Here is a 21,614-nt window from a genome sequence, read left to right as displayed (position 1 = left end):
TACATGTATGTTTTAAATTATTTTATGTGTTTTGTTATGTTGTTTTGACCTGAAGAAGCGTAATGCGAAATATAGTTAATTAATATTAATATGTTGGCCTTTTTCTACATATATATATATATATAATTATATAGATCTAATTTCAATATATATTAAACCACAAAAAGTACTTGCTTCACTTGGACTCAAACCCAGACCTCTCACTTGCTGGGTGAGTGCACTACCACTACACCACAGAGCCCTTACTTTTTACAAATGAATTATTTTGTATTAGGCTGTTTGTGTCACATATGTGTTAATATAACCCAACTAACATATGATTTGGAAAACCAAATGCCAGTCAAACGACCTATTTACATTAATTAAATTTGTATGAACAACAATAGCCTAATTTAATTTTAATAAAGATTGAATTATAAAAAGTACTTGTTACGCCAGGAATCGAACGTTCATGCATCTAGACGGTTCATCCATCTAACCCACAATTGAGAGGCAAGTCAACTGTTCAATAACAGTGCCTCGTCTATTGCTCATGCACCATTATTTATTCATTTTTAAGTATTAGCAAGAATTTTCTAAAATCTAATATACATAAAATTATAACAACTTTAGAACAGATTTCTTGATTATTTTATCATTATCAAAAGAGTGTCAGCTTCTTGCACACATACGTCAACAAGGTAAGAATATCTTCTGGCATTTCTATTTAATCATTATATTTAGAGACAATAACACAGATAATCAAAAGAACATTTCTGTACAAGAGCGTACGAGTCCAACACGATCACTGCAGTCAAGCTTCCCAGATAAATAAATCAATAAAAAAAGTGCAAACAAAGCTTTTTACAGCTCTTTATTTCCAAGTTAGTGAGAAATGGCACTATCTAGCATGTAGAAAATTTAACGCTCTAAAAGTTCATGATTTTGAGTGACTTGACCGAGACTTGAAACACTTCTGTTTTAGCTGACAGTTCCTTCCTTCTGCATTGCTTTCTGCTGCTTCATTCTCATCATGTCTGCATCCCTGCACAAATACACACAAAACATAAATAGTTAGTTGATATGATAGTTGTATGAGTAATACACTCCAGTTTAGATTAATTTTGTTATTTCCTTTCAAAACATGTATATCTGATATTATTTTTAAGAATGCTGTAAAAGAAAAAATTATATAAATTTGAGGAAATTACCAATGTAAAACCTAGTTAAAGGAGTCTATAAACAGCATACAAAGGTATTTACACATTAAAAAAAGTAGAACACACAAAGACCATCAAAACATAATTTATATTTTTTGCTAAGTGGATTGAAACGGTTTATTTTATGTTGAGAGCAATTATAAGCCTAGGAAAAGCAATAAATAAAGAAAAACAAATATTATGGTTCAGATATTAAGTAAAGCCCTCCTGTAGATTTTGTACACAAAAGTATGAGATGTATTCAAAAATTACCTGACTTTAACCCTTTGAGTGCCGCCTGGGTTTTTGTTTGTTTTGTAGATAAATATATTGTCTTTATAAATATAATATATTTATTAGTAATTTAACGTTTTTATACCAATAAAAAAAACATTAACAAAAACTTTATGAGCAAAAACATTTTGTTTTTTATTTTGACACAACGTAGTGTTATTGAAATATTTTATTTTTTTATTTTCAGTTATGCTATCTTATACTCCATTTAATTCTTTACAAAAAGACATATAACATTTTTTGTTATACTTATAATTAAAGTTTGGAAAACAAATATGAAAATATGATCCGCTACAAAACTAGAAAGTTTCTAACCTAACCTGACACTCTGTGTCTTGTCTACACTGCTAAATGCTTGAATCTAATGCCTGTAAAGGTCCTCATTGTCAGCAATGTTTTTACGACTCATTGTTTATAAAAATCACTGAACAAACACAAAAAACAAACACTATACAAATGTATTTAGTAAAGTACTAGCTGCTTACGATCACCGTAACTCACGGTCAAGTCATTGTTCTACTTACACACAGACTAGAACAACATAAACAAACAAAATAATATGAAGATACTAACAATACAAACCCATTTAAACTTAAAAACTTTCAATATTTACAATAATTTGTGAAATAAACACCAGCGCAAACAAAACATGTGACGGCTCGTCCGTGTCGCTCTCGATTCTAAACTCGACTAGGACGCGCTCTCTTTACAACCACCGTAAAAATCAGAATCTACCCAAAATTCAACAAAACCTTCATCAAAAGTTACGTTGAAGCCTTTGGAATATCTATGTATAGTCATTGAGCCGATTTAGATAAATACTATATAAAATATAAGCATTACTGCAGAAGTCGCTAACAGCGATTCTGGCATTTCTTGCATATAATGCAGGATCGCAAATAGCGATGCTCCAGCACTCAAAGGGTTAATCTAAAAAAAGGATAGATATTCATTTTAATATGATTTTAATATTAATGTTCAGGCATTTGTAGTACATGGAAGTGAATATATAAATATAAAACAAATTTTGTTTGATACTTAATACTTGTTCTTATAATTTAACACTGAAAAATACATTTTACATATAGCTGATGAACTCACTTTCATGCTATCTGATAAATTAATTAGTTGGTTTCAAAATTACCACATATCAAAAACTACATACCACACATAATAAATACTTTTGTGTGTATTCAAATACACCATCCATAAAACACTCACCTCTGTTTTCTCTGTTCTAAAGTCATTCCTTTATTGGAATTTTTGTCATTAGCCGCTTTCTTTTTGTTGATCTCTTGTTGTTTCTTCTGATTCTTTTCTCTTGCCAATTCACGCTGGTTACCCCCTGTAACATATTTTTAAGTGTTAGTCAAAGTAACTGGCAGCATTTCAAAAACAATATAATTAATTACATTACCTCAGATGGTAAAATTAAGGTTTCTGCTAGTTACAAAAAATTGAATGTTGTTTTCTAATGCACTTAAGAGTTGAATTGCAGTATAATGCTAGTCAACATGCTATTTTTTTAAAAAATCATTATTAAATTCAATGTTAGTACGTACTAGCTCATTCCACACCCTGGTATTCATAATCAAGTATTTTTTCTTTTATACTGGGTCAATTTCAATTTACAATCAACGACCAAAAGTTCATCCAAAAAAAGGGTTCAATTGATACACTGTAAACTACAAACCAATATCACTGGTAGTTTCAAAAACTGTTGAAAAATCGTATGGACTCTCATCTCCCACCTCAAACAGAAAAACCTAGTCGTGGAGTATGAATATGAATTTTTGCTGGGCAAATTAACAACACTTTTATTATCAGCTTGATAGCATATATTAAGGATGGTATAGCTAAGAACAGTAACTGTTAAATTGTTTAACACAGCCATTTTCTTAGATTTTAGCAAGATTTTTGAGTACCTAGAAGACAAGTGCATTGCTGTAAAGAAAATCCTGAAGGTAAACTTTATGCAAACTCCCTTTATTAGAAACAAGTGGGTTAAAATTAATTTTCTGGGTGATCTCAGTTAGTGAAGCTCAAACTCAAAAGTCATTGGTGTTATTAAATCTTGCCGTTCCAATTGACTACCACTAAAAAAGAGATGTCCCACATGGCTCTGTACCGGGTCCTATCACATATTATCAATATAGAACACATATGGATTACATAATGATCCTATGGGCCAATGAAACTATTGACTTTTTTCACTTTAGGGTGTTCAAAGTGATTTTTTATATTATTTATGTACTTAATGTAAAAATTATTAATAAACTATTACAAAAGTAATAATTCACTGAACTCAACCCAACATAATCACTTTTTAAAATATAAGTACATACATAATGTGTACAGCAGCTGTTGTAGCTGTCAGCTGATAAAAGATCAATAGAGAAAACTAAAAATAAAAGAAACTTTAACTTCCAAGATATTAAGGAGTTTTGATTAATTTTCTTTACAGGCATATGCATTTTACCAAGATAATATATACATCTTCAAAAGTTGCATAACATGAAAGTACGCAAATGTGCTGATGCCAATTATGTGATGGCCTAACACATTACCATTCCAAGGGTTAATAAAGGATAATTTGAGAGGATAAAAGGATTACTATTGCCTCCAATATGTGTGACAATAACAATTTCTGTGTAATATCTACCTTGTTCTTTAGATATAATATCTTCATTAAGCAACAAATGGGTAAGCTTTCACAAAAAGATAAACAATTCCAAATATGGTAATCACACTGGTTTGAAAACTATCATATGAAGTGGGATGAAGACAGTGTAATAAATACATTGGGAAGAGAATTTTTTCAAAAGAAATTTTTCAGTGATTGGAGCACTTGTGGTGTACTATTGAGTACCTACACCACTATACTCTTGATTCACATGTCAACACTATACTACATCCTCACTTACTAAAACAAATCTTTTAAACATGACAATATGAACCAGCATCTGGCATTGATTTGTTTCAACAAACGGACTTGTTAAAAAAATTCAAACTTACTGTATACATCTAATACCTTTATTTGATAAAAGTATTTTGCCACAAGTGTAGGAACTTTAAAGTGAATTATAGCTTGAAACACTACTTGGTAATTCTAGAGATAATCGTAATCTGGCTTCATTATCAAACAGTTGATAACAAGTTGCACATAATAGAACACAACAGATTAGAATAATACTGGTATTGTATAAATGAAATGGTAAATGTATTTAGTATTTTGTTTATCAACACATGACAAACAAATTTGGGAATAACTCAAAATCTAAACAGGCAGTATACATTTTTATAAAATGAACTAACATGCAAAGAATTAAAAAAGCATCACTTGTTAAGTGACTGACCTTGAAAGAAGAAAAGGCTGAAAATGTCAAAATAAAGTACAAGCCTGTTGGAGGGCCTACCTTAAAATAATGGTGGTTGGCTTGGGTGGAAGTTGACAGGATCAGTGATTTTCTTATATAAGTGTACCAGACCCAAAACTTTAGTTTGGAATTTTTGTTTTTACTATTTTTTTTTGTAACTTGATTTAGGTTTATTTCATGTTGTCTGAAGAAACCGGATATTTCCGGACATTTGCCATTGTTCAATGCTACAAAAACTCTGTAATACTACGTTTCTGAGATCTGCAATCTGATCTCTTCCTCATGTGAATAACTAACCTAACACATAATTAAAATCTTGGTTAAAATAAACAAATTATACCAAAGCCTTGTGATACGCTTGTGACACGTATACGACACAGATCACAATCGGTCTGAATTCACCGACCTAGGACGGATTTAGCAATGGCAAATATCGGGAAAATCCCGTTTTCTTCACAATCCCTCTATCGTCAAAAACAAACTTCAATCAAAGAGGTATTTATTATTGAATCATGACCATAATAGCTTTTAAGAGTAAAAAAACCCCATTTAAATCACAATAACACCCATAATTCTAATATCCAACAGGAAAATAACCTGTATATCTATGTTATATCGATTTCAGGAAAATAACTTGTTCAAATTAAAGTAGTTAAATATTTGTATTAAAAAGTAATGAAAGTTATATTGAATAGATGCTGTGTACACGAAGCAACACTTTTGATCAGAGGAGTGTTGACAAAACATCAGAGGTGTTGACAAGAATTGACACCAACAATTGAACAAACAGCTGGAGTGGAGAACACACTTCACAACAACACATAACTACTTCCTTCCATTATCCCACACAAATTGCCCTGTATTTCTCCGGCTTGCCATTCAATAAGACTACGACACAGTCCATTGCTACTTTGTTTAATTAGGCAATCATAAAACAATTAAATATGGCATGATGTTGCTTTAATACATAACTATAAAATGAAAAATATGGGGAATCAGGTCTTTTAACAAACTAATTTAGACCAACGTAAATAGATAGTGTAATTTTTAACTTTTCAAAATCCCAACATGCGTTACTGATAGAGTACAGTTCCTATTAGACGAACACATTCATGACGTCAGCTTTGTACCAGACTTTAATTGCTGTTATTTTTCAATTGAATTATGTTTATTCAATTGTTCTCCGTTTCCTCCAAGGGATACCTAAAAAATCAAGCAATCCTGCACCCGATATGGTACACGATAGTCTGAGGTATCATTTAAGCGTGGGATCAAATTTAATAAATCACCAAGACAGGCAAACAATAAAAACGCAAAAACGAAATGCATAGTAACGTGTACACCATTGGGTGTACAACGAACTTTACAAAAACCCGGTGTGTACCCTAACAGGTACACAACAGCAGTTGTGAAAGATCGCGTAAAAATAGAGTACACATGGTCATGAATGTGTTAAAACAGTAGACAGAGGTTTTGTGAATGAAACTGTGTAATCTTGGTTTAGATTTATTGTTTTATAGTATAAATAAATTTTCGAAGTCCATAATATCAAAAAGTTGTATAAAATATGTACAAATAACATAATATTAATTAAAATAATATTTTATTCTTCGATAGATGTGGTATACGCCTGCCGGTATTGATATCTACCAGTGGCCCACTTGTAAAATTGCACAATTTCTGTCCAACTTCTTAGTTTTCATATATATGAAACATAAAAGCAATATTTAATTTACCAACATTTTCAAACCGATTTTATTTTAACAAAAACAGTGTTGTCTTTTATGTCATTTCATTATTTATTGTTGTAGTTTGAAGTAGTTGAAAAACGCCAAGTGTTTAGTTTGTGGAGTAGCAACAATGTTGATATACAAAATATTGGTACTCACCTATTACTACTGAAATATTTAGCAGGCGAGCTGACGGGGGCACTAGTGGCACAGATTCGGCTGAATATCTTAAAATCATAAAGTAAATTTATAATATACATCCTGTCCACTTTGTGGAGGACCCATAACTGACTGAATTTATTAGGATTGGGAAAGAGGTAGATATTAACTAAGAGGGCCAACAATGTAAATTTAAATTTTCTGAAAATTAATTCTTTTTAACAAAAAAATTCTCAACAAATAGGTATTCTGTTATTTAGAATACAAGAATTTGTACAGATAAGAGTTAAAGCCATTAAGAGTAATACACCCTGTTTCCGGTTTAACCTGAGGTGACATCATGACAGAGTTCAACAGCCCAACTATAAATTTAGGGGGCATCAAACCAGTTCGGTCCAGTTGCAGTGCGTCAGAGGACAACATAAAGGATGTTGGCCATTGTGGCAATCTGATACTTCCCACTTGCCGACACGACATGACACAACACTGTGCTCTGTCTGTGTCCGGCACACAGAACAATTAGTGGCAATTTGGTGTTGAGCATCTTATTAGTTAGCTCCCTTATTGCTGTGATTGTCTTAGACAAACAGTTCAACAGTTCAGTATTCACTAATTACAGTGGCAAGAGACAAAAATTAGAACTGTATCAGCTCATATCACATTAATGTTACATTAATTCACATAAATTATCTCAGAATAAAACACTAGGTACCTAATTAAATAATAAACTATGAATCACTCAGAAGCTTACAATGTCTCATTAATTTCATTCTTATTTATTTTAATCACTATTATTAATAATTTCCAATTAATGTCAAGATGTAAAATGTACTTCATTCCCTCTATAGAGTTTAACCGAACATTATTTCTTATTAAGTGATAATCTAAATAATTTTAAAATGTTGTTTAATGTTATTAAATTATTATGTTTCATTAATATAGTCTAGAAATTACTTATACAAATTAATAACATTTGGATTTTATTAATATTGCAACATAGTAAATAAATTCCTTTCCACCTCTTCATACAAAGTTCTGTGTGTTTAATAGTGTATTGGCTTGCATGTGCCTACATCCATGTAACATTTTGAAATAATTGTGAACTGTTTTACAAGGTTATACATACTCATAGACACCTAAGTATAACATTTTTTCTCTCAGGTATCATCACAAATTTCTATAATATGAGTACAAGTAAGACCACTATACCAAAATCACTTCCAAAATATTTTGCAGATTTTAAATTAATAACTAAAATTTCAATATGTATATAATTATAAACCTTTTAACACTTTTTAAACTTTTTATTTTCATACTATGTACATTTCGAATTCTGGGAAAATAAAAAGTTTAAAAAGGTTTATAATTATATACATATTTATCAAACACTTTTCGAGGCTACATCTCTAATAAAATTTCAAGTTTTATTTTTGTGATGGTTGTTTATTAAGATTCAACACTGTATATCGTTTACAGTGTGCTTTTATATACTCAAATCTCAGATTACAAATACACTTTAACAATCCTGCAATCATGGTTTGACTCTGATCTTCTCGTGAAGCACTACGAATATTGTTAATCAGAGTTGCAGATTTTTTAATAAAGCATTATAAGAAATTTAACCCAAAGCTATTTTTAATGGTAAATTATAAAACTTTCCATAAATGAATTACAAAGAAAAAGCTCCTGCAAATCATGTCAGTCGACACAATTCTTATAGAATCTGAGTTTATCCCCAATAAAAGGTTTTTTTATTTTGTCACAGAAAAGCAAGAAGCTAACTTCTGATAGAGAATGCCTAACAGTATACACGATTTGTATTAAAATATACTACAGTTGAAAACAGGATAGATAAGCAAGAAGAGGAAATATTCAGACTCTGCTCATCCTCAAATAAGGAAAGTTACGTCAAGTTTTTCAGTGTTGAATAACTATAACCTTGAGAGAGAACAGACAACTACTAGTCCCTATTCTACTACATACAAGTAACTGGTTATCAATTCATCACTTTTCAGTTATGTTTCTCTACTTAGATTTTTTTTAAACTTCTTCCAATACTGTAATAGTATATCATTGTTACATATATAGAGGTTTTAATAAAAATCACACATTTTTATGTTTATTATGATCAGAGAAATCCAGTTGTTTACTTCAATAATATACAAGGTTCGAGTATGCCACATCATATTGAATAACAGGTTTTGCTGAGGTTGTATGCAAAACTTCAAGTTTAAAGCTTATTTCATTCTGATGGGTAGGTTACAGATGTTACTATGTCATATGATCATACTCAGTTTGTTTACAAATTTATTTATTCTCTGATTTTCTCTTTGCCACCATGGTTACCTATAAGACCGATGTAAAAAATGTTCACTAATGCTCAGTAAAACCCCAAAGAGTGGCAGGCAACATCATTGAATTTGGCGATGCCTCATTAAAGCTTCATGCAAAATTTCAAGTCTATAGATCAAATTGTTCTCAAGATATGCAGACAGCCGGACAGAAATGAAAATTTCCAGTTCTTTGAAATTTGGCCAATGCTTAGCCTATAAGCTCATTTTTCACAACTAATTAATATCACTTTGAAACATTTCATTTGTTCTCTCTTCAGTCTCAACACTGGCTATCAATAAACATATTGTTCATAGTTACTTGTATGTAATTCAATATATTACACCAAAAAAACACAGATTTTTTGTTGTTGCAAAATCTTTTAAATAGCGATAATTTTAAATGATTTTATTATAATGTCTTGTTATATCAAATATAAAGTCTCATTATGATGGCTCACCATTTTAGTTTCATACTTACCTGTTTTACATTCAAGATACCCATCACTGTTCAAGTTCAGAATCAGAATATTCTTTATTCATTATTCATTATTTTGTATTGAGAGTTGTACTGAATGGTGATAGACATTATACTTATGATTTTTTAAATTAACATACATAGTAAATAGGCTGTTTATCAATATTATACAAGAATATTTGTATTAGAAATTATTCTAAGTTTTCTATAAATTTCTTATCACTAATATTTTGTATATCTACTGGTTCAACCTTGTAAGTGAATCTTTGATACTCCTTTCATTATTAGATTTTTAATTTGGTTATTCTTACATATGTTTGTTACTTACAATAATACTATAATAATAATTATTATTATTATTACTCTCCCAAATCTCATAGAGTTGAAATAGGGGAGTTATTGTAAAAAAAAGAAGATAGGTTTTTCGATTCAGCCACTATACATTCTGGATGGCTGGTCTGCCTCACCCTGTATAACACATTCACTACCAAGGGTCACAGTAAAAGTGAGTAGTGACACTTCCAATATATATGACTCTGTGCCCTTGGTAGTGCTCTTGATAGCCAAAGCATTAAACTTCATTCTAAATGGAGTGGACGCTGTCTTAAAGATTCAAACAAGTTTCACGCCAAATATTACTTGAAATTAGTCATTAGTTAATTTAGCCATTTAGTTCATTCTAATTGGAGTGGACATTGACTTAAAAGATTCAAACAATTTTTATACCAAATATTACTTTTAGCTAGTCAGAATACATAACTACATAAAATAATAATAAAAGATTACTAAAGATAGCCTACATTTACACAGAAATTCTAGATGCCAGTTAAATAAATGAAATAATCAAAAGTCATCAACTATTCTTAAATGTCTTGTGATATTTACTTCAATAAATTAATATGTTATCATCAAACTTGTCAACTAATAAAACTGTTAAGTAAAGGATCATATTTGAAGTCTGTCCATCAGCTAATTTAGCATGATTCAATATCTTTAACTGGTAATTTATTTAGTTGGTCTCTATTTCTCAAGTTATTTGAAACTACCCACTACATAGCTAATATATTTGAGACATGATACTTTCACCAAAATTCCCAAGTCAACTTTACTAATACTGTTCAGTAGTTTACAGTTCTGATGAAGTAGACATGTTGTTGACTAATTTTCACAAGATGTATTAAGTAAGCATTTCACACTTGTAAAAGGTGATAAACATGTGCGTCATTAATTAGCTTAATCTGAACCTGACTAAAACCACTAGTTATATTACTACCAAAAGAGTTAATTATCAGAAAATTGTACCGTGACATAAAATTAGAATACAAAGATTTATTTAATTTATTTTTCTGATACAATATTAGAACTAGCCTTGATTAAATCTAAAAATTTAGAATTAAATAAAACTTTTCCACAGTGTAAGTGGTCTTGAAAGAGATGAGAAATAAATAAAGAATTTCAATAGATAATTCTATAAATGTATCCACCACCGGAAACAGGATTAAAAACAAGTTATAGGATGGTTTGGACTGTATGGCGAAAGCAAGGAGACCAGAAATAGACAATAAACCACAACAACAAGACTTTCACCTAACGAGAGAGGTGAATTGAGGAAATCTGCAGAGACCTTGAATGGAGTTAATGTTCAACACTACTGAAAAACAAAATATTAACAACACTACATAACATAGAGCACAAAAATTGGTTTACTTTGACATTGAAGCATGTGCTGTAAATTTGTTATTTCGCACTAAAGGCGTGAAAGTAGTTGAAATTCACTGCCAGAATTGTGATATGTAATGACAAAAACATTGAGCGATGGAATGGCATTTAAATGGATAAGAGATTTAAAATGTGGCTAAAAAATATTCATGATTACAAAAGGAGTGGATGACCCTCAATAATCACCGATTTATCTGAGTGGCAAAACTAATCAGATCTCATGACAGCATTTTGCTAGGAACAATCTGATAATCCACCAATTTAGTGCCCAGTGATTATAATTTGTTGTTTCATTAGAAGAAGCATCTTGAAAGTCAGCACAGCAATGACAACAATAGCGTCAAAATGATTGAGCTGAAGTCACTATTAATTCAGGTAGCAATCTTAAATGCAGTCAGTATACAAAACGTAATTTTTAGTTATGATAAGTACCTTAATCCCTAAACAGTTTTATTTTTGTACCTAAAATTATGTTGTTTGACTGAATGTTTTTTCTCTGTTTTTTACATGGACAGTTTTGTAAAAGTTTAGATATATATACCTTTTTATGCAAAAAAGTTATTTTTAATTTTTTTTTTTTTAACTTTCATTATCCGTGTCCATGTCATCATCACGCAAACAAAGCCAATCAGCTATTTGTACCCGGCTATTGCTATGATACAATTTTCACTAGAAAAATTCATAAATACTTCAGGACAGGTGACATGTAACATGTGGTTATTATCTGCACTGTGTGACTATAGCAAACTCATCAAGGTGCAGACATTCATAACAAGTACTGACATCTAGTAAAAAAATACTAGACCCGCAGTTGTCACAGAAATGCTATTTTGTACAATATTACAGCACACAACCGAATAAAACAAGAACAATAAAATGCTGCGTGATATAACATTAGCAACCCAATTTTAAGCAACCACTATGAACGTAATATTCAATCAGACCGTGAATATTAATAACCGTGAAGAGGTTAATATTGATGGAAATTGTGTAAATAGTAGATCTAAATATGCGCTTTGATATAACAATAAAATTGTGAAAAAAGTTTACTTCATTTTAGTATATATCAAAACGTACTTACTTTTATAAACCATGCTTCATATAATCGATGGCATTGCAATTTTATCTGCTTCTATATGTAAATAAGTTGTTAATAACAATTAACTAAACAGTTTATTTATTGTTGAGTAAGTACTAAATTGTTATTTTACTGTATTAGTTTATTTTTGGTTTCATTCTTTACATGTTTATATTTCTTTAACATCAGTGCTGTTTTATTTAATATTATGCCCATATATATTGAATTTAAAAAATAATACAAAGTAAAACCGCAATTCCCAAAAAAACTTATAATTTTGTAAAAATTCTAAATTAAATTAATTAATGAAATTAATTATGGCTGCTCATCTTGAAGTTTACTTTTATAAAAAGTGACTTGATGAGTGCTTACTATTTTTTTTTATATACCTCTCCTAAAACAAGTCAATAAAGAATTGAGAAAAGTTTTTAAGGAAATTATTTTAGTATTGTATATAATTTATTCCATGAATATATAAAATATTTACCTCTGATATTATAATTTATTATATACCATTACTTATGTGCTAGTAAATTGTTTTTTGTTAACATACACCATTAGTATAGTAATATTAACTTTTATTTGTAGTAAGTGCAGATTCATCATATAGAACTTAAAACGTTTTTGGAGAAAATGGGATATTTAATGAAATTACATGTATTTTATTTACTATGACAGGAAACTTTACTACATGGTTGGCAGATTTAGGAAGCATGTTCATTTGTCAAATATTTGTATGATTGCAGTACAAGATTACTTAAATCAAGGTATGTAATTACAAAATACATGGAAGGATCTTTTGCGGTAAAACAATTCATAATAAAAATTGAAGTTTTTTTTCTTTATTTTAACAAATATACATATTTAACAATCACATTTATAGTTTTTTCAACCCAGCTACTCAAACATAAATTCTACAAACAAAGAAAAATTTCAAATTTACATATTTTCTGAATTTTAAGGTGCATATTAATCTATTGGAAAGATTGAATTGAAGTTCTGGAAAGCACAAATGTGAAAGATATTTTATTTACAGACATGTAAAATTATTAGCCTTAACAGATTAAAATACAACTGTAACAAATAATATATTAGAGAATTTTTTATTATATTACAATAAAATATATAAAGGAGACAATATTAGATTTTTTATTGAGTAGCCCTTTATTTTCACCACTCTGATAATAAAAGTTAAACAGTACATAAAACAACAATGTATGAAATGGTACGAACTGAATGTCAACAGTACGGTATGGTTGGTGTGTATGTCTGATAACAAAGAACTAGTCATAAAACAAGTACTCTAGTTGTACTAAGATTGTTATCTAACTTTGAACGATTCACTAAAGTATGAATCTATTTTGGTTGTGTTAGAAATCTCAACAATTATTCACTCCCATGTTTTAACTGATTTATAATCTGGTTTCGTACACAGTCTTGATTATTCATATAGAAAGAAGTTAGTTAATAATCACTGGTTCACTGGTAATAACTACAGTTTTTTTTGTGCCAAAGAATACTCTGCTTAATAGTGTCAGATTAATCTGTATCTGAAAATAATTAATCTTAAAGTGTTCACATTAGCGAATTTTAAACATAGACCTACTCCAATGATTTCTGTTTACTTTATATACAATTATTATAAAATGCATATTTCAACAAAGTATGCAATTGCTTATTTATTTCAATTACAGCTGTAATTAAAGTCAACAATAGCAGGTTTAGTTTTCAAAGTTAAAGGACTAATACATTACCTTTCATCAATATCTTGGTCCTACCAATAAAAAAAAAACTTAAAAAAATTATTTTTAATCCTATGCTACAAGTCCTGGTCATGATGCATTAGAGCACTGCCACATTGATAAGTGAGCTATCTGCACACCCAAGACATCAAGTCAGGATAGATGTTGTGCCTAACGTTAGAGATTTTTTGTGGTCCGGTGTGCACTTATGAGGGAGTGGTCCTGTTGTAAAGCGTGTGGAGGTCCACCTTAAATTAACAATGGTTGGCTTGGGTGGTTTACGGGACCAGTATATTCTTGTATAAGTAAAAACAAAACAAAAATAATTTTACAAAACCACTTGATTTGTGTTTTTTTTTTTATGTTTTTGCTAGGCATCATATCATAACCATAATAATAGCTTATAATGGTTAAAAACCCGTTTTAAACCGTAGCATGGTTAGAAAAAATTACTTGTAGTTGGAGAGCAATTAAGCAAAAAAATGTAATTAAAAAGACATTTAACAACCCTTTTACTGCCGACGTCCGACATATCGGACGTCGGCATTTTTGTTGCCGAAAACGCCCAACGTCCCCGATATGTCGGACGTCTGTTTTTTTTATTGTTACTGGCTACTGTTTATGTTCAAATGCCGAAATATTCAGGTATTGTTGGTTGTTTAGGAGGGGAAAGGATAATGAAAAGAAGCCATTTGAAGAACTTTGGATTTCTATTTTTCGTCGTCTTTGACTAGAATTGACGAACTAAACCTAGCTGTCAAAACCAGATGATCGGGTTAGATTACTGAAATCTTCGTTCATTGTTGTTGTTTTACAATGTTATCGAAAGTTTTTTGAAGTGTTTACTTTTGTTGATCAAGGATAAAATGGTAGTAAAAGAGTTACATCTAACTCTCCTGTGAGTGAGGGAACAATAATTAAACCAGTCTAATCGATGTGGGTGTACAAGTGCAAGACGAACTGAGTGACAATTTCCTTCAGAATTTGTCAGATATTCAGATGCCGAGAACGATTCTGATAATTAGTGTTAGGGCTATTGATGACAATCAAAGTGATGTGGATGACACTGATGACGATCCTGACTTTAATCTTACCATCAGATAATGAGGAGTTAATTAGATAGTGAGGGGGATGTGGCACAGATAAGTTTACCTTCAACTTCCACTGGTAGGCCTAGAGGAGGCCTACCAGTTTTGGGGAAAATCCTCATAGTGCAGCTATGTTTCAAGGTAGCACCCTTCAAATTTGGTATATGTTCTAAGCATTGCTCTAGTTTTTATAATGATATCATGCTCAAAATTTTAGTATAATTTTAAAAAATAAATTATCAGATGCCAAACACAATTTTTATTATTTTATTTATTTTTTATTTACATAATTTTTTAAAATTAAATAAAGAGTTTGTTTCAAATTAAAATTTCTTTTTATTACTTGGAAAAACAGCATTTAAATACGAGTAAATAAAGTAAAAATTAATGCAAATCTAAATGAAAAAATAAAAAAGATACAGCAATTTTTTTTGTAAATGAATGCACAACACGATTTTCCCCCTGGCAATTTTTGACTGGTACGATAAAAAAAATGGCCGGCAGTTAAAAAGGCGTTAAATGTATGGAACATAAAAAAATTTAAATATAATAAGACAAAAAATTGCTCATCAAATTTTAACTAAGGCTTGGTAAAACAGTCATCTTTCTGAATGAACACAATTTTTTTTTTTAAACTCCAAAACACAGTATGATTTTGACTGGACAACAAGTTCATATGGCAGGGAAATTTAAGCATTGATAAATGGATATTCTCGGACAGATTAATATGTCTTCAATATAATAATTGCCTTAAGTGTTGGTAAAGCAAAACCCCCTACTGTATTTATAAAAATACTTATGCATTGAAACGCAATGATGTAGTTATTAAATTTAATTAATTATAACTTATAAAATACAATTTTTTTTTTTTTTTTTTTTATTTTAATAATAATATAAAATTAATCAGTATTATTCTAGTATTCTTAACAAACATGTTAAAAAATAGATATATGTTTAATATTATTTGGAAAGATAAATTCTGATGCAGCAATTGACTAATTTATTTAAACATGTGTTTAAGGGGGGTGGCAACCATGTCTCAGTATTCTGGTGAAAACATACCAGTTTATTCACCTTCGCTATCCACTGTTGTGAAGCTTGATATAGGACGGAAAAACATTTTTTAATGATTACCAGTATTGAAAAGGTTGTTGCTTAAGTAAAAAGGTATGCACCCAAATTGACAAAGATGGTGCCAAATTATTAAGCTTAATAAGTAAAAAAAATGAAATAAATAAATGTAAAAGCTATATCTTTCTTTGCCACTCAACTTATGGAATTACAAAAAGTACACTATTTTACATGTAGGCTAAACAATTTTTGATTACAAAAAAAAATTATTAAAACAGAATTCATATTATTGATAATAATGCATTTTTGACAAAATAGAATTTTAATTGAGTTTAGTAAACTTTCTCATTTGTGCCTGCTGTATACTTTGGAACAGCCAGTTCGACTAGCTAGTGCTCTGTGCTGGCGAGGTGCACATAGAAAGAAATTGAGGTTATATGAAGTTAAATATTTTTTTTTTATTTAATACATAAAAAACCTAACCACTATATGATTGGCTCTTAAAAAGATACTTCCTGAGTCCAGCTCAATAAAGTGAATTCAGTTGTTCATCAACCTCATTTTTCAAGAATTGATTTCAGAAATGAAAAGCAGAAACAATGAAAGATATGTTAAATGTTCTTGTTATGATACACCAACATTAACAAGTTTCTAAACAGCAGCTTTGCTACATGACAGGACAGCTATATGACAATACACATTGGTCTCTGCATTACACTTATACACTTATGCACTGAAATGTAATGATGTAGTTATTTATTTGAACTACTAACAACTCCACAATAGTGCTATTTGATTGCCACTACACTGACAGTCAACTAAGGAACTATTACGAAAGCACATAGTAAAAGTTTAACAAGGACGTTACAAACAGAAAATTATTTTTTTCTAATTTGTCCAATTGTGTTTTTTTTAAGCTGTTACCGCAAGTCTTGTATTTTCATTGATGCTTCACTTAGTATGTAATAATAATAAGATGTTTTATTAATTTTAGATTTGTCCTGGATAGTTCTAGGTTTAGGCATTCTGAGAACTATCTTAATAGGGATGCGGACCCAATTTATCAACTACAATCTGGCAAGAAGAAAAAAAAAGAACCTGAAGATTCTGACAGCAATTTGGTATATGAAAATATTGCTAAATTTGTTTACAATATAATTTCTGTGATTTTGATTCATTCCCATCATGATTACCCATATGACCAATGTACAAGTACTTGTACACGCTCAGTTGAATTCCATGGAATAAAATGCACAAACATTAAACTGCCTAAATAGAAATGAAACTTTATGTAAACTTTAAGTCTATAAGTATTAACATAGACAATTAAAAAAGGCATAACAGGCTAGTGGTTCAATTGACAGTTCAATAATGCATACGCATGTACCTTTAGAAGTTTTTAGTAGTGTAAAAGACACATACATAAGCAATCTAGGATGCACAGCATAATACTACATTAACACAATAATGATGATACAATAATGATAATTCATGCTGTGTCACGGTGCCAATGCTAGCTGACACTGTCTTTATCCTTCCCATCGTTTTCATCATTACTGGAATTATCATCATATTCTTTATTCATAAAAATCCCAGCTTAAAATTCATTTGAAAAAATTTTTATACAAATTTCTATACAATCGATACAATTGTGTTTATTTTCTAGTCATTTACAGATCATAAATATTGCGTTCATCAACTACGTATATTAAATAAACTAATGTAATGACAAACAAATGACTTATATAAGTTTACAAAATTCCACTCTTCTATCAAAATCATCTTCTTGTAGTTTTTGTAATAATTGTATTTTGTAAGGCTTACAACTTTATGTTTTTATACGAGGTGGTATCGGAAAATTCCTGGACTAGGTCTGGTAATTTTTGTTTCTTACCTGGGCTATTATTCGTTGTTATCCCCTTCAAAGTAAGCTCCATTTGAGTTGATACAACAAACCCAGTGTTTTTTCCATGACTGGAAATGTTCAACAGCTTTTCCAGAAAGATGTGAAGAACTTTGTGTATTCTTTTTGTACGTCTTCAATACTGTCAAAACGCTAATCTTTCATTTGCATTTTCATTTTTGGGAAGAGAGAAAAGTCACAAGGGACTAAATCTGGCGAATAGGTGGTGATGTTGAACGGTAGCCATCACAGTAGCTATATTAATTTTGGCCAAAAATTGTTGTTTTCATGGAAGCGTGAGCTGGTTCGTTGTTGTGATGCAACAGCCAGTTTTTGTTTTCCCACAAATCAGACCTTTTTCAATGCACATTTTCCCTCAAATGCATCAAAGGACAATACAAATCTACTATATGTCATTTATTGCCTGACATCTTATGAATGAGATGCCGAATTTTTCCAACAATTTCATCTGCTTTGCTCTAGGCAGGTCGTCCTGAATGATGATTATCTTCAATTGAAGTTTTGCCGGCCTTGAAACGAACACACCACTCAAAAATATGTGTTCTACTCAGTAAATGTTCTTCAAAAAAGCTTATTGAAGCATTGCAAAAGTTTCCATTGGTAATTTCTTAAGTTTAAAGCAAAACTTGAGTAAGCTCTTTGCTCGAATTTATCAGCCATCACAAAAATCGCTAAGTAATGATAGCACACAACAACAAAACTCAGCACAATGACTCAGTGACTATTGTGGCAAAGGCTACTGGCACACCGGCTTGTACACTACTTTTTGGTCTTCCAGTTTTCAAATGGGTTTTTTACATTGCCTGTCAATTCAAAACGTTGAACTGATTTTTTAAGTACTGCTGAATTGACTATTGGATTACTTTCAGAAAATGTATCACCAAACAAATTCTTTCTTTCGCAATATAACCTGACATGGTCAACATAGCCACACATCATTAACAGTGTAGCCTATCTCTATCAAGGCTAGTCAATAACATTACAACAAAATCATCAAAGTAAGTACTCAAGATGCTTACATAATAACAGTTCAGTTGTATATGGTATTTATGAAAGAAATATCAACAATCAACTTAGAAAACCCAAAGTATAAAGATTTTGATCAGTTCTGCCTTTTTGACATCATCTGAAATGTGCTTTCTATTCAGTTTGAGGGTGCCAGTGCAGTACGTTTTGTTGGACTGCAGTTAGGAGGCAAAAGAAAAATTATTATAATAATTCTCCACGTATAAAGTGTGTCCTACAAACAGTTTACCTCTTATCAGATGCATAACAACTTTGGTAGTGTGATCTTTGCTTCCAAAATCTGGCTCCCAGAGTATGCAGCAAATCAAACAACTAATCCCTGAGGCTCAAAGAGGGAGTACAATTTGATGGCATATTTATGATTTTTTCCCCTTATGTACTGCATAAACACAATATTAAATGGCCTCTCCACAGTACTAATCCATTGTCAAGTGAAAGTCTCTTACATGAGCAATATATATATGTGTATATATATATATATATATATGTGTGTGTGTGTGTGTGTGTGTGTGTGTGTATATATATATATATATATATATATATATATATGTGTGTGTGTGTGTGTGTGTGTGTGTGTGTGTGTGTGTGTGTGTATATATATACATATCAACCAAATTCCTTTAGCCTGTCCTCTGTTTCAGAGCGATCACGTTCTTGCAAGAGTGTAGGCCTGCATCTCAAAATAAATAAAAATCTGTCTCTGCTTATTTGTTCTCGCAAAGTACTAGATCAAATAATCTGGATGTTTTGCAGTAGTCCTGGTAGTGGCTGATTCTTATTGTTCCTATGTGAAGCAAAATAACTATGAAAACTTTTAAGTTCTGGTAATTCAACACCTTGCCACTTATTTAAGCCTATTCTTGAATTTTCAGTTAATGTTGGTTTTAAAAATATTTGAAAACCTTATTTGTTTGTTTCTCCAACAATACTTAAAAAAAAATATATATATATCAGAGAAGTAGGTTAAACCAATCGATTGGCTAGTTGTCACCTGGTAACAGTACTTTTTAAAACCTATTTTCCCTTATGAATTCTACGCAGTGAAAATCCTGTGTAGAAGAAGCAGACGGAGGATTGTGATGGTTAACATGTCATCCTAATGATCACTTTCTTCCCCATTCAGTTCATAATCACCATCGTCACTTCATTCAGGATCACTGTCACTTTGGTTTAGAACAACAATTTTATTTCTAGTCACTGAAGCAGCAATAATTGTACAACTATAAATAAATATAATTCACTTTTTACAATACCCTAACACCCAAAAGTAGTCAACACAACACAAAAGCATGGCGGCACAACAAAAGGCACGAACCAGAAACTGACTGCACACAAGAGAGGTTGTAGTCAGTACACAATGCTACAGATCACAAAACGTTCCCCAAGTAATGCTAGTTGGCGACTAATGAAATAGTTGTATGTGGGCATAAGCACAAGGAATCCTGTGAGCAGCACTGATTTGGCAGTTCAGAATCCAGAATTTCCTTCTTGATGCACTCAATGTGTTAATATAACATAGGTTATTAATACTCTAGTTTTATCAAAGAATATAAAGCATCCATAAACTTAGGCCTACCAAAAACAACTAATAACAGCAAAACTATAATTTTACAAATAAATTGCCTTAGACTCGAAACAGTTCAATAGTTCTTATTGGCTATACTATTTAAAACAAATAAATTAAATTGGTGCCAAAAAAGTTATAGCAAAACAATGATTACTGATAACAAACAAAATTGTAAATAAAAGCCATGAGTTAGAGAACACTAACCCAAATCTAGAAAATGCTCATAGTGTGCAATGTTGGCTAAATCTCAGAACAAAATCAGCATTATGTGATACAACTTGATTGAAAACTAATAGGCCTATCTTGCTTGATTTACTAAATAAATTTGAGATCAGATTAAATATGTGTTAAATGTTTAAATACTTCTTAAGAAGTATATAACTACTTAGGCTAAATGGATTATATATTATTTTAAACAAAAGAAACTTACGTGTCATTTTGGATTGTAACTTGATCTCCGACTAGCAAGCAAATTTTCCAGAAAACTTCTTGGCTACTGAATTGCTTTCACAAAAATTTCTGCCAAACAGACTCTCCCCCTACCTTCTCTTCTCTTCTCTTCTCTTTCGTTCCCGATGACGAATAGTCAACAGTCAACAAAAAGAGTAAGTTAAAAAAAAGAATTCTATCTAAGCTTTTGGTACTGTAAAACCAACAAAATAAACTGCAGTATGCAATATGAATTATAAATTCTAGACGTTACTTCGTAAATTACTTAAGTATATTTCATTGCTTTTTCTGTGCACTCCTAAGGTATTTCGGCAATGATTAACAAGAGCAGTTCATAAAATATACACGGTGAAGGTACTTAAACCTGGATTAAAATCTCTTACACAGATATTTACAGTTTCTT

General features: G+C 30.6%; 1 protein-coding gene across 1 annotated transcript; it reads right to left on the bottom strand.

Moving 5' to 3' along the window:
• Positions 1-699: 699 nt before the first annotated feature.
• Positions 700-21,350, bottom strand: LOC124355174 (modifier of protein aggregation 4). The gene is made up of 3 exons (XM_046806176.1): positions 21,192-21,350; positions 2,694-2,817; positions 700-1,024 (listed from the first exon to the last, which is right to left on the bottom strand). Exons 1-3 carry the CDS (start codon positions 21,196-21,198, stop codon positions 961-963), a joined length of 195 nt encoding a protein of 64 aa, XP_046662132.1. The 5' UTR covers positions 21,199-21,350; the 3' UTR covers positions 700-960.
• Between the last annotated feature and the right edge of the window lie 264 nt (positions 21,351-21,614).

The sequence above is a fragment of the Homalodisca vitripennis genome, chromosome 2 (assembly GCF_021130785.1).
Source record: "Homalodisca vitripennis isolate AUS2020 chromosome 2, UT_GWSS_2.1, whole genome shotgun sequence".
NCBI classification, from domain to species: Eukaryota; Metazoa; Arthropoda; class Insecta; order Hemiptera; family Cicadellidae; genus Homalodisca; species Homalodisca vitripennis.
This window is presented reverse-complemented; position numbering and strand designations above follow the sequence as displayed.

What these genes read in the sequence shown, in the direction of transcription:
- LOC124355174 (XM_046806176.1), bottom strand. An exon ending in TTAGAACAGAGAAAACAGAG is followed by an intron (nt 1,025 to 2,693) that starts GTGAGTGTTTTA and finishes GTATTTGTGCAG; the next exon opens with GGATGCAGACATGATGAGAA.